The sequence below is a fragment of the Schistocerca americana genome, chromosome 1 (genome assembly GCF_021461395.2).
Source record: "Schistocerca americana isolate TAMUIC-IGC-003095 chromosome 1, iqSchAmer2.1, whole genome shotgun sequence".
Classification (NCBI taxonomy): Eukaryota; Metazoa; Arthropoda; class Insecta; order Orthoptera; family Acrididae; genus Schistocerca; species Schistocerca americana.
In genome coordinates, this window is record NC_060119.1 from 301,620,343 (window position 1) to 301,635,273 (window position 14,931).

At 42.6% G+C, this 14,931-nt stretch overlaps 1 protein-coding gene across 3 annotated transcripts in view; it reads left to right on the forward strand.

Annotated features, from left to right (window-relative positions):
- Positions 1–14,931, forward strand: part of LOC124595508 (Golgi reassembly-stacking protein 2) — an 85,038-nt gene that overhangs the window by 41,448 nt on the left and 28,659 nt on the right. For all 3 annotated transcript variants that reach the window (XM_047134290.1, XM_047134282.1, XM_047134274.1), the window contains exon 4: positions 11,902–12,105. In XM_047134290.1, coding sequence (XP_046990246.1) covers positions 11,902–12,105 — 204 coding nt within the window. The remainder of the gene's footprint in view (positions 1–11,901; positions 12,106–14,931) is intronic.

A 14,931-nucleotide genomic window follows, 5' to 3' on the forward strand; every position in this document is an offset into this window, starting at 1 on the left:
CTTCCCCACAATATTATCTATGCAGTCTTTCCAATTTAAGTTGCTTGTAATTTTAATTCCTAGGTATTTAGTCTAATTGACAGCCCTTAGATTTGTGTGATGTATCATATACCCAAAATTTATCGAATTTCTTTTGGTACCCATGTGGATGACCTCACACTTTTCTTTGTTTAGTGCCAATTGCCACTTTTTGCGCCATACAAAAATTCTCTCTAGATCATTTTGTAATTGGACTTGATCGTCTGATGATTTTACTAGACTGTAAAATACAGAATTATCTGCAAACAATCCTAGGGGTGCTGCTCAGATTATCACCTAGATTATTTATGTAAATCAGGAACAGCAGAGAGCCTATGACACTACCTTGCGGAACACCAGATACGTGGAATTGATCTGAGATCCCTCGTCGACAGCACTCATTACTTCCTGGGAATAAAGAGCTAGCTGTTGGTACTGCCTAGTGTCGATTATGTCAGCACTTCACCACAGACGTCTCCACCCATTGCATAGCCCAATCTTGTAATTTAGACTTTTGTTCATCATTGAAGCAACTGTTTTGGAATAGTGCCGATGCAAAGTAGCAGCACACTAGTTGCATTAAAAATGTTTTTTAACAAAGTTGTGTGGTATTTTTTCACATTGGAGATCTGGTTATTCCATTCACACTGCTCCCCCCCCCCTCCCATGCGATTGTACTACTTCTTTTGTTCCACTTGTACTTGCTTCACACAGTCAAAGAGAGAGACCAGACGTGGTGAAAGCTCAAAAAGTAGTAAGACTACTTCATACAGTGGAAGTGAAATCATGTTCTACTACGATTTAAAAAGAACAGTTTCAAGTACGAGGGCCGTTCAGAAAGTAACCTCCAGTTGATTTAAAAAAATACACCAAGTTAAATAAAAATATTTTAATATATACATCTTACAACTACATCTTTGCACTATTTTTCTACATAGTCTCCATAGCGATTGAGGCACTTATCATATCTCTTCACAAGCTTTGAAATTCCTTCTGCATAAAAATCACGCGCTTGTGCCTGGAGCCAGCCTGTGACCGCATCTTTGAGCTCTTCGTCGTCATCAAACCGCTGTGACCCGAGCCATTTCTTCAAATGCATGAAGAGGTGATAATCACTTGGCGCCAGGTCTAGGCTGTAAGGTGGATGGTTGATAACGTCCCACTTGAAGGACTCAAGATGGGCCGTTGTTCTGCGAGCAGAGTGAGGACGGGCGTTATCGTGCAAAAAAAACGATACCGGAAGTCAGCATACCACGGCGTTTGTTCTTTATAGCCCGTCGTAACTTTTTTATTGTTTCACAGTACACGTCTTGATTAATGGTCGTACCACGTTCCGTGAATTCAACCAACAACACCCCTTTGGCATCCCAAAACATCGTTGCCATCAGTTTTCTGGCAGAAAAATCTTGCGAGGCTTTTCTTGGTTTGGTAGGCGAATTTGAATGTGCCCACATCTTTGATTGTTCTTTTGTCTCAGGGTTCACGTACTTAATCCACGTTTCGTCACCGGTCACGATTCTGTTTAACAATGGTTCTCCTTCGTCCTCATAACGTGACAGAAAGTCTAATGCAGAGGCCATTCTTTGAGTTTTGTGGTGGTCGGTAAGAATTTTGGGCACCCATCGTGCACAGAACTTACGGTAACCCAATCTTGCTGTCACTATCTCGTACAAGAGAGTCTTAGAAATCTGTGGAAAACCAGTAGACAACTCCGACATTGAGAAACGTCGATTTTCACGAACTTTTGCATCAACTGTCTGAACGAGTTCGTCAGTCACCAATGATGGTCTACCACTCCTCTCTTCATCATGAACATTTTCTCGTCCACTTTTAAATAAACGTACCCATTCACGGACAACTCCTTCACTCATAACTCTTGGTCCGTACACGGCACAAAGCTCACGATGCACAATATCCTTTGGCTGTAAAAAACCTTATGACAGCACGCACTTCACATTTGGCGGGGTTTTCTATTGCAGCACACATTTCAAACTGCCACAAAAACTAAACTAGCGCAGGTACGACGTTCACTCGACCACGGCTTGATGCCGACTGACCTGGAACGCACAGATGGCGTCGCTACTCCCCCCCACAACCCGCACTGTGACCAATCGGAGGTTACTTTCTGAACCGCCCTCGTATTTGCGACAATTGTGAAAAAATATATTGTAAAATATAAATATCAGCATTTGATATTGCCGTTTTCACATATATATCAGAAATGAAATATCACCAATATTCATCAATATTTTATCGACAGCCCTAGTCTCTACTCATTTTATCCTCCATCAAATACGTTGATGCTAATATCTGGCCACATCAGATTTCCTTTATGTTGCTTTTATGGTCAACGGAAATAGCAACCAAAGTGTCAGATTGTAACATTTATGACTATTATGGGTTATTATCTAGTTAGGTTACGGCTCTCTCTCTCTCTCTCTCTCTCTCTCTATATATATATATATATATATATATATATATATATATATATATATATATATATGTGCATGGAATTCGTCTGCGAGAGTGTGTTCACCTTGGTAACAAAACAGTTTCAACATTGGGTAACTTAGCTTTATGTGCTAACATAGTGTACTATTGCTTCTTTTTTAATCTGAATACTATAGGTAATGGTTTTTTATAGCCATCTATTTATGTGTGTAATAAACTTGTATGCAGAAAAGCGATCTTCAGATTTCAGTGGTTCTTTTAAGATATTGAAGTGGCATCTGCAGATTAACATATTGTAGTATAGTGAAAGGATGCACAACTTATGGAAATTGGACAGAACCCAGAAAGTGAAATGTTCACAGAGAAGATGGAAGAAATTTAGTTCCGTCCATCAAGAATATACCAGATGACTCAAAACCTAGCTAGCAGATATCAATCCACAAAAAATGTGAATTGATGTGAGGCAGAATAGCATTTAATATTCATTTATAAGTGCCTGTGGTATCAAAAATGTACTCAAAGGCACTTATCTGGATACATAAATCAATCCACACGCCTCTGTTTGTCTAATGTAGGTTCGAGGTCATCGACAGCCCATTTCAAACATGCATTTTCATTGCCTTTTTATCTTTTGGAAATACTTAATCAACATTTGATGTAGTATGGAGCGCAAAGACAAATATACATTTAAGGTTGGCACTGTCCTTTTCATAAGTAATTATTTTCATAGATGTTAGCATTATGTTATCTATACTGAAGCTTCCAAAAATATGAGACAGGTCATGTAAACTGAGACCAAATTACTATACATGTTTAAACTGACACAGTGTCAGTAAACAAATTAAATCTGCACATCAGTTACAAAATTGTTGACTAAATGTTTTCAGATGTGTGTCCCACCATTTGAACTGCAAATTAGCGTCAAAATACAATAATCTTTCCCAAATAGACTTACCAGGTACCATTTCTGGGGAAAGAGGTATGTTATTCCTTAACTCCACTTTGGTTCCCTCTTAGCTGTGGATCAATTTGTACAGGCAGATGACTTGATTTTGTTCTGTACTTTCTGTCCTATTAAGTCGTAAACACTATCTTCTAAAGCTGCAAGAATAGACGTTGTTACAGCAGCCACATCAGACCCCCTCACCGTGCTTTGAAACATTTAACCTGGCTTCTGTGTCTGAGATTTGCTTATGCGCTTCATCTAATTTTCATATATAAAAACAAAGATGAGGTGACTTACCGAACGAAAGCGCTGGCAGGTCGATAGACACACAAACAAAAACAAACATACACACAAAATTCAAGCTATCGCAACAAACTGTTGCCTCATCAGGAAAGAGGGAAGGAGAGGGAAAGACGAAAGGATGTGGGTTTTAAGGGAGAGGGTAAGGAGTCATTCCAATCCCGGGAGCGGAAAGACTTACCTTAGGGGGAAAAAAGGACAGGTATACACTCGCACACACACACATATCCATCCACACATACAGACACAAGCAGACATATTTCTGTTTTTGTTTGTGTGTCTATCGACCTGCCAGCGCTTTCGTTCGGTAAGTCACCTCATCTTTGTTTTTATATATAATTTTTCCCACGTGGAATGTTTCCCTCTATTATATTGATATCATCTAATTTTCATTCAGCTAAATCTTTAACTTGTTTCAAATTGTTATTTACCTCATTGAACTATCAATTAACCTTGTCAAAAACCTAATCACATTGTTCTAGTACCACAACATTTAACTCCTCTCTCATAGAACATACTGGTGTTATAATTGTGACATTTAGTTATTTACTTGTACGTTATAGTGATTCCCCACGTTCCACCTATGCTTTTAATTTGGAACCTTGCACTTGGATACTAGTTTAACTCAGTTCTTATGCTTGTCTTTAACTCAGCCTGACAGCTTTTATATTTTCAGTCTGTGCTTTAATGCTTTAATTGTTTGCATTTAGTTTAAGGTTTAAAATTTTTCTGAAAACCTTAAACCATTCGGGAATGTTAGCCTCCATGTTTCTAGTCACAATCGGCATTCAGTGATAAAGATAATAAGTTGTAATTAGTGTAAATTAATGATTCATTGCAGTGTCAAATGTCGTATGACAATACCAGTAAACCAATTGTTAAACAGCTCATAATGCCCACACCGTATGCACCACCACAGTTTTCACATAAGGAATGATTGGAAGCAATATAGATACCAGTTTCTGAACTGATGTATAGCTCTTGTTGTTAAGATGCTGACACATTGCAGTGATGATGTGATAGGCAAATTGCATCACTGAAGGTGTGTGTGTGGATCCAGCATCTGACAGTGGATGGGATGAGCTGGAGACATAGCACCAAGACTTAGTGAGCTGGAAACATAACAGCATTTGGCTGCACTGGATGTCAGGGAAATACAGCTGATGTCTTTACAATCCTTAGAGACTGCTGTCAACTATCTTCCAACGCATAAATTCTTAATTCTTCTTCATTGTAAATGGTGTTAATAAATTTAACATTTTCCCCCCCAAACATTTAATTCTTCGTATTCTCTTAAAGCGCATCACTAATAGTAGCTTGCGAACTGCCGCAAAGCTGGTTGTTGATCTCGTTCAGAGGACAACCATGATCTAGTTCACGAAATTTTATGATGAAAACCTTTTCTTTTTATTATTTCTCACCAGTTCTCTCTCTGCTATTCCCTGTTATATTCAACAAATTTTCAGAGGGGGATTTCGTGTAATAATTTATCACAGACCTCGATTTGTGTCTCCTCAGTGATGGTTCCCCTACCCACTTCAATGCCGCTCATGGCACATTCTTTGCTATTGATCTCACGATCTTCGCCCCTGCCCTCATGTCTTCCATACAATGGTCATCCCAGCCTTCTGGGCTACCAGCGACAGTCACCTGTCCAGGGTCTGAACCTCCAAGGTGCTCTGTGCACTGATCCATTGTTCCTTGCAGAACACCTTGCAACACAGTTTGCAACAGCATAGTCATCGTCTTCCTAACCTACTACCTTTCTCCAGTAGAAACACAGAGTTGAAGAGAACCCCCTCTTTTTCGTCCTGCACCACGTTGAGCCCTATGATCCTCCCTTCACTGAGTGGGAATTGGCGCAGGCTCTTGTCTCTTCACGAGACACAGCCCCAGGTCTGGATTCCATCCACAACCAGATGATCCAACACTTGGATGTAACCCAGAAGCAACATCTCCTCAGGGTCTTCAACCACATTTGACTCATGGGTGCTTTTCCGTCTCAACGGCAAGACAGTATAGTTATCCCTGTTTTTAAGCCCAGGAAAAACCCAATGTCTCTTGACAGCTGCCGCCCAATTAGCCTGACGAATGAACTCTGTAAACTGTTTGAAAGGATGGTCAGCTTCAGATTGTGTTGGGTACTCGAATCTCGGGGCCTTTGGCCCCGTTATCAGTGTGGTTTCTGGGCCATCCGACAGGCTTTTACTCACAGCTGGCACCTTGTCGTGGTCTTTGACCTACATAAGGCGTATGACATGGCTTGGTCCCATCACATTTTAGTTGCTCTCCAAGACTGGGGTTTCCATGGTCCCCTTCCAATTTTTATCCATGAATTTTTATCTCTCAGGCTCTTCCAGATTAAAGTTGGCACTTCACTCAGCGCCCCTCAGATTCAGGAGAATGATATCCCACATGGTTCTGTGCTAAGTGTCACACTCTTCCTCACCGCCATCAATGGGCTTGTGACCTCTGTTGGGCCTCTGGTTACCCCCGCATTGTACGTCGCCGATTTTTGCATTTGGTGCAGCTCTCACTCTGTAGCATCTGCTGAGCGCCAACTCCAAGGCACCATCCAGCAGACCTCTGTGTGGGCCTCCGCCCATGTCATCCAGTTTTGTCCCTCCAAAGTGTGGGTTACGCATTTTTTGACCCACAGTACACCCCGATCCAGAACTTTATTTAGGCAAGCACCACCTCGATGTTGTAGCACAGTCCCATTTCTTGGGTCTTATTTTTGATAAGCTGACATGGCAGCCCCACATTCGCCACCTAAAGACTACATGTATGTGGAAGCTTAATGCTCTTCGCCTCCTGGCCCACACATCTTAGGGTGCAGACCGCTCCACTCTTCTCCATCTTTGCTATGCTCTGGTCTTGTCCAGACTAGATTATGGTAGTCAGGTTTATGGCTCAGCAGCTCCTTCCGCTTTGAAACTCCTTGACCGTGTCCATCATCTGATGCGTAACAGGTGACTGGTAACACGTAATTCCCAGCCCCGTGTTGACAGGTAAGATTCACACGTACCCCCGGTAAAGGCCAGCCCCAGGGAAGGGTGATTGCCTGAGTTGCTACCTTCCTAAATTGCCAATTGATCCCTCTGTCAGGTGTTCGGGAGGTCTGAGCAGAGGTGTGAACAGTCACCTAAGGCAGAAATCCAAACATACCTCTCTGATCAAAGTGTCTTTGCAGTCCATTGGGTGATGAAAAAAGTTGATGCATCCATAATGCCCACACACACTCTTTTTCTCACTTCGGATAGTGGTGCTTCCATCGAAGATCAAAGCAGGCTATGAAATTATCACAGTATGACTGTACATTCCAAACCCGGTGCGCTGCTAGTAATGTCATTGTTACAACCACACTTGAGAGTTCTGTCGACACCCAGCCAAACGTGTAATCTGTGGTAGAGATGCTCACAAGGGTGATTGTCCGTCGTCTTCTCCCTGTTGTATCAACTGCATTGGCGACCATGCTGCCTCCTCCTGAGATTCTCTCATATATCTCGATGAGTGGGCTGTCCAGGAGATCTGGGGGAAGGAAAAAGTGCCTTACCTGGTGGCTCACAAATTGTTGACTAGTTGGAAACCTTGCGTTCAACCATCTGACACCAACAGTACTGTTCTTGCTACATTTTGCTCCATGAAGGTCATGGCAACGCAGTCATGCGACCTCGAAATTATTGCCGTGGTTGTGAAATCGCCCAGTGTCATGGTAGCATACCCGTCTTCTCTTCCAGCTGTGCAACAAGCCACCAAACTTCCACGTCATGGGGCAAAGTCACCTGTTACACAACCGGCAGGCCGGAAAGGACAGAAGGAATACTCCCATGAAGACTTCCTATGTCCCTCCAGCCAACAAACATCTGAGTCTTCGTCTGCTAACAGGAAAGGCTCCAGGAAGTCAAACAAAGGGAAACGCTCTGTTTCTTCACCAACTTGGAGATCCTCTTAGATGGTGTCGCCGTATGCTGCCCTCGCCCAGCCAACCTTCGTGTCGTCAGTGCGCCCCACCAACTGTTTTTCTGCACTGGCCTCTGCAGACCGACTCAAGGAGAATGCCAATGCCTCTGTAGACCTCGTGGAGCAGAATCCTCCAGCCTCTGTGCCCTATAGCGGTGAATTGTCAAAGACTGGCACTCTGCAGCTGCAGAGGTGACACCCCCTTCATTTTTCCCCATCAAGACTCTTCTCCATTGGAACATTCACAGCCTTTGATCCAACATATAGGACTTACAACTGCTGTTAGTATCATTGCAGCCTCTTGTACACTACCTCCAGGAAACAAACTTGTGTCCTTACAATCGCTTTGAACTTTTGAATTTCTTCTCAGTCTGCTTTGACCCCCCCCCCCCCCCCCCCCCCCAAGGATGGCCTTCCATCTCATGGGGGAGTCATGCTGCTTATGATGATGATGATCATAGTCAACCCATCTGCCTGACTACCTGGCTCCAAGCTGTTGCAATCCACATATTTCTTCCTCACTTGATTTTTTCGCTTTGAACCGTTAAATGCAGATCATCCTCTTCGGGGTTCTGCGAGAACCTGTGCAAGAGGTGCCCTCTTGGCTGACCATCTCAATCAACTCGACCTCATCTGCCTTAACACAGGAGCACCCACATTTTTTTCAGACTCCACACACACCTATTCCCATTTGGAACTACCCTTCTGCACTGCCCAGCTTACCCATTGTCTCGGGTGGTCTGTTCTTTCTAACACATACTCGAGCAGCCATTTCCCTTGTGCTATCCGTTTGCTGACTCCTACCCCACCTATTTGCAAACCCAAATGGGAGCTGTCTAAGGCTGACTGTAGGCTCTATTCCTCCCTGGCAACCTTTGACAAACATCATTTCCTCAGTTGTGATTACCTAGTCGAATACCTTACAATCACCGCTGACCATTCCATTCCTCCCACTTCATCCACACCGTGCTGCGACACAGTTCATCTGCAGAGATGTGCTCTCTGCATTTTTAACCGTCATCCTACAACGACAAAATGCATTCATTAAAAATAAACAGTTGCATGAACAGTGTCGTCCCGTTCTTCGGAATAGCAAAACAGATAGCTGGATTTCATTTAACAGTTCTTTTAATAGTTCCACTTCCACCTTCGTTGTGTGGGCCAACCTCAGATGGCTCTCTGGTACCAAGGTCCATTCCGCAATTCCAACCTGACAGTAACAGACGGTGTCATAGTGGATCCTATTGCTATCTCCAAAATCTTGGACCGCCATTTTGTGGAGATTTCGAGCTCCTCCCATTATCACCCTGCCTTCCTCCATCGAAAACGAGCAGAGGAGACTTGGGCAGTACCCTTCTCTTCTAAGGATAGTGAGTGCTACAAAGCTGCCTTTACTATGAGATAATGCTCTCACTTCATCCCGATCCTATGCCCCAGGGCCAGACAGTGTTCACATTCAGACGTTGCAGCACCTTTCTCGGGCGGGCAAGCACTTTCTGCTTAATACGTACAACTGCATCTGGGCAGAGGCATGTTTCCCATATGCTGGCGTGAAGCCACTGTCATACCCATATGTAAGCCTGGTAAGGACAAACACCTTCCTTCTAGCTACTGCCCCATTTCTCTCGCCAACTGTGTTCGTAAGGTGATTTAATGTACTAACCACTACACAGTGTGGATTTCAAGTGTGCCATTCTGCAGTTGACCATCGTGTCACTTTGTCCACCCATGTCATAACTGGTTTTCTGTGGAAATCTCAGATTGTGGCAATGGTTGTGTCGATTTGGAGAAAGCCTACGACACCTGCTGGAGGACTGGTATCCAGTGTACACTCTACACGTGGGGCTTCCGAGGCCGCATGCCTCGTTTCTTTCAGGACACCTTTATGGAGGAAAACGATGTGCCTCAGGGTACTGTCCTGAGCGTCATCCTTTCTGTTATTGCCATTAACCCTATAATGGCCTGTTTCCTGCCAGGTACCTGTGGCTCCCTTTTTGTTAACAATTTTGCCATCTATTGCAGTTCTCCATGGACTTGCCTCATTGAGCGGCAAAGTCAGCAATGTCTCAGCCGTCTCTACTCATGGAGCATCGACAATGTCTCTTGTTCTTCCACTGACAAAACGATTTATGTAAGTTTCTGCCGGCGCAGTGGGTTTTGTTCCATCATCTTTAATCATGGGTCTGTTGCTCTTCCATTTGTTTGAAAGTATGAAATTCGTGGAGCTCATACTCGATAGGAGTCCACCGCTCGTGGTCTAGGCGCTAGTGTTGCTGCCTCTGGATTACGGGGTCCCGGGTTCGATTCCCAGCTGGGTTGGGGATTTTCTCTGCCCAGGGACTGGGTGTTTCTGTTGTCATCATCACCACCACTTGTGAGAGTGACTAGAGTGGATTGTGAAAAGAAAATAAACTGTGTAAAAAATTGGAACTTTGTACTGGTACTGATGACTGTGCAGTTGAGTGCCCCACAAACCAATCATCATCATCATCATCATCATCATCATCATCATGCTCGATAGGAAACTTTTGTGGTCCTCCCATGTGTCTTACCTGGCAGCCCATGTGTGCAGTCACTAAATGTTCTACAGGTCCTCAGCGGTACTTTCTGGGGAGCAGATCAAACGACCCTCCTCCGTTTGTACCGACCCCTTGTTGATTTGAAACTCGACTATGGGTGTTTCATTTATACATCTACACATCTGTCTCTCTTACGCTGTCTCAACACAACCCCCCCATCATGGCATCCGCTTGGCCAGTGGCGCTTGTTACACTAGCCTGGTTCAGAGTCTGTATGCAAAAGCTGCCAAACTGCTGCTGTTCTACCACTGTAACTTTCTCCTCAGCAGATATGCATGCCATTTGTCTGCCATGCGCGGCCACCCATTGTGTGCCTCCTTCTTCAATGACTCCTTTGGTCACCAGTATGGGTGCATCCCTCGTCTCTTCTCCTCATTTTTGGCTCTTGCTCTGGCTGCTTAACTTCATGCTAGCTGCAACTTTCCTGATGGGTGTGAACCATTCACCACCTTGGCTTCGTGTGGTGGCCTGTGTTCACCTTGGCCTTCGTTCATTTTCTAAGGACACTACTCCAGCCTTGCTCTATGGCCTTCAGTGTCATGACCTTCGCACGGAACTTTGCGATAGTACCTTTGTGTACACTGGTGGCTCTCGGACTGACCATGGTGTCGGGTTTGCCTTCGTTATTGGTACTGACATTTTTTGGTATCAGCTTCCGGAACACTGGTCAGTATTTACAGGAGAGCTCTTTGCCCTGTATCAGGCCACGCATTGCATCTGGCGACACAGGCTTTTCAGTTGCGTCATCCACTCTGATTCTCTCAGTGCCCTTCAAAGCCTTTGTGTGCTGTACACCATCCATCCCTTAGTGCAAGGGGTCCAGGAAAGCTGACACATGCTCACTCTTGATGGAGCTAGTGTGATGTTCATGTGGGTTCCTGGTGCTGTCGGTCTGACAGGAAATGCAGCCACTGACACTGCTGCCAAGGCTGCAGTCCTCGTACCTCAGCCTGCTGGTTCTGACAGTCCCTCTGATGACCTCTGTGTGCTGTCTGTCAGCAGGTGGTGTCACTTTGGCATTACCACTGGTCCTCCCTTCATGGGAGCAAGCTCTGGGTTATGAAGCCTCTCCCAGCAGTATGGATGACCACCTCTCGCTGTGAGGAGATCATGTTAGCTAGGTTGTGTAATGGGCATTGTGTTTTTAGCCATTGCGATTTGTTAAGTGGTGCTCCCCCACCACTTTGTGCTCATTGCCCTCAACCTTTGACAGTCCGCCATTTCCTGGCAGAATACCCTTTTTGTAACCACTTACGTTCTAATTTATGTTTTGCTGTCTGAGTTATCATCTGTTTTAGTGAGCGACACACATGTTCTCGACCAAGTTTTTCTTTTCATCCATTGTAGCAATATGGAAAATGACATTTGATCTTTAGTTCAGGACCTCTGTTACATCTATGGTGTATTTTATGGCCCTTTCTACAAGAGGAAGTCCCTGTTTTTAACTGTCTTTCTTTCTGCCGATTGGGATTAACATGTAGTTGCCTTTAATGCGTCTCTTTCTGTTCTATGGTCCTGATATGGGCGCATATGAGGCACCCCCACCCAGCGCGTGTGCTCACACACACACACACACACACACACACACACACACACACACACAAGAAATATAAATAATTTTACCCTGTTTTTCTTGTATTGCAGGATCAGGATAATGACACGCTGAAAGAACTGCTAAAGCAAGGTATAGGCCAGAAGCTACAAATGACAGTATACAGTAGTAAGACACAGTCTGTCCGTGAGGTATCTATTGAACCAAGTACTACTTGGGGAGGCCAGGGTTTACTTGGTGTCAGTATAAGATTTTGCTCCTTTGAGGGAGCGAATGAAAATGTATGGCATGTGCTGGTAAGTAGAAATAATCACAATTCCTTGTTTTTGGTAATCATTATATGCTATTTAAAATTAACAGAAAAATATGAACCCAGTCTGTCAGTTGGAAATACACCCATTTATTGAGCACTGAATAAAGAGTAGTCCGCCATTTATTGTATTCAGTATATGTGGCTGTAGTACAGTATCTTTAGTACAGAGCGATGGTCAGTGAGTAGCCACAGTAGAATTTGTCAAAGAGCCACGTTTTGATGAATAATTTGTTACCTAACTTTCAAGGAAGGAGAATCTTGGAAAAGTAGGAGATACAGAGTTGTAGATTACATCGCCAGGCTACAATACATGGTTTAGTTGGCAATTGTGAATTGTGATTTATTTGTCTTATAAGATACAGATGTTAATCAGTTGATTAGAGTACAAGATACATGTTGCAAGAATGGGTAATACAAATTTACTGATGCATAAATCCTGTTAATAAGACATAGCCGCTTATAAACATTTTTATAACTTTTTTATGAAAAGACAACTACCTTTACACAAGAAAAAATCTGTAAACTGCATCCTGCTCAAAATATTGTTCATCCTTGATGAAATCTTCGAGTGAGTAGTAGAATTGCTGAAGTAGAGGATCATGTAGCTTCTTCCTCATGTGCTGTGGAGTACGAGAATATAAGTTTAAACAATGAGCAGGGCACATGAAATCAGCATTGTCATATAGTATGAGTGATTAGGAGAGGTTTTCCTCGAATAATTGTAAATTATTTTGTAAAAAGATAATAGTGTCATAGGTTTATAGGGAGGGAAGAATTTGTAACTTCCGATGTGTAGTTAACAGGTCATACGAATTCATTGGATTTACAGGACACATGTTTCTAATGATTATTTTCTGAAATTTCAGTATGAGCAATTACCCCAAAAAGCAATACTGTACCTTATAACTGATTGGAAGTAGCTGTGACATGCTATTTTTCTTGTGTCCATATCAGACAACTATCTAATATTTGTTTTGCAAATGCAAAGTCACATAATTTGTTTACTACGTACTAAACATATTTATTCCAATTTACATTCTTATCTGAATTTAATCCTAAATATTTTGCGCAGTGCACTTATAGGTCTTGATTATTATGAGTTATTTTAATTTGGTGTTATTTTTTCCTCTGCACTGCATCATATCATTTTTTTAGGATATTCAGGATTAATTCACTGAGCTGAAACCATGTTTCTTGAGGATTTATTGTATTGATGACGATGGCAGGGATATTTCGTAACTCATCGTCCTCATTGCAGATGTAAAATTTGCAAAAGCTTTTGGGGCACTTACATTGATGGGTAGGTCATTAATGTAGAACAAAAACGTAGGAGGTCCTGAAATAGATCCTTGTGATACACCATGTGTTACTGACTTCAATGTGGAAGAATAATTTGCTGCATGTGCAAAGACAATCACTTTATTTCCTATTGCCCTGATATGAAGTAAGCCAACATAGGACACTACCCTTGTTACATTTGTAGATAAGAAATGCATGATTACTAAGTCAGAGCTTTTTGTGAGGTCACAAAAGATTCCAGAAACTTCTTTATTCATATTTCTATAACTAATGTTGGCCTTTATTTTATTTGCTAGTTTGTCAATTGATTTTATTGAATAACCATTATTTATTGCATTGTGCTTTGATTTTCTTGTATCAGTTATTTGGATTTTAAAGATAATGTGTGTGTACTGTTCAGCATGGATCTAAGTGCAGCATACTTATTTGTGTTTGGATGATGTGGTGATTCGTGTATTTCGAAGTTCTTGCTGTTCATCAACTGTAGTGAGGCCAAAGAAATTTTTTCAACTGATTCGTTTTGTATTCTACTGTGGAATTTCTATATCTACATCCACATCTGTACTCTGCAAACCAGCATGAAGTGCATGTCAGAGGGTACGTCCCATTGTACCAGTTATTAGGGTTTCTTCATGTTCTATTTGCATATGGAGCGTGGGAAGAATGTTCGAATGCCTCTGTGCATGCAGCAATTATTCTAATCTTACTCTCACGATCCCTGTGTGAGCTATATGTAGTGGGTTATAGAATAATCATTTGAAGCCTGTTCTTGAAACTTTAATACATTCTCATGGGATAGTCTGTCTTCATGAGTTTGCCATTTCAATTCCCCCAGTATCTCTGACACACTCCCATGGACTAAACAAATCTGTGACCATTCGTGCTGCCCTTCTCTGAAAACGTTCAATATACGCTGGTAGTCCTATCTTGTAATGGTCCCACACATTTGAACAGTATTCTAGAATGGGTCGCACAAGTAATTGTAAGCAATCTCCTTTGTAGGCTGATTGCAGTTCCCCAGTATTCTACCAATAAACTGAAGTCTGCCACCTGCTTTACCCATGACTAAACCCATGTAATCATGCCATTTCATATCCCTACAAAGTTGTACACCCAGGCATTTGTATGAGTTGACCGATTCCAGAAGTGATTTCTTGATATTATAGTCACAGAATACTACTTTTTTTCATTTTGTGAAGTGCAAAATTGTACATTTCTGAGCATTTAAAGCAAGTTCCCAGTCTCTGCACCACCTTGAAATCTTATCAAGATCTGACTGAATATTTATGAAGCTTCTCTCAGATAGTACTTCATTATAGATAACTGCATCATCTGCGAAAAGCCTGATTTTACTATTAGTATTGTATGCAATGTCATTAATTTACATGAGCAGCAAGGGTCCCAACACACTTCCCTGGGGCGTACCCGAACTTACTTCTACATCTGACGATGACTCACCATCCAAGATAACATGCTGTGTCCTCCCTATTGAAAAGTACTCAGTCCAGCC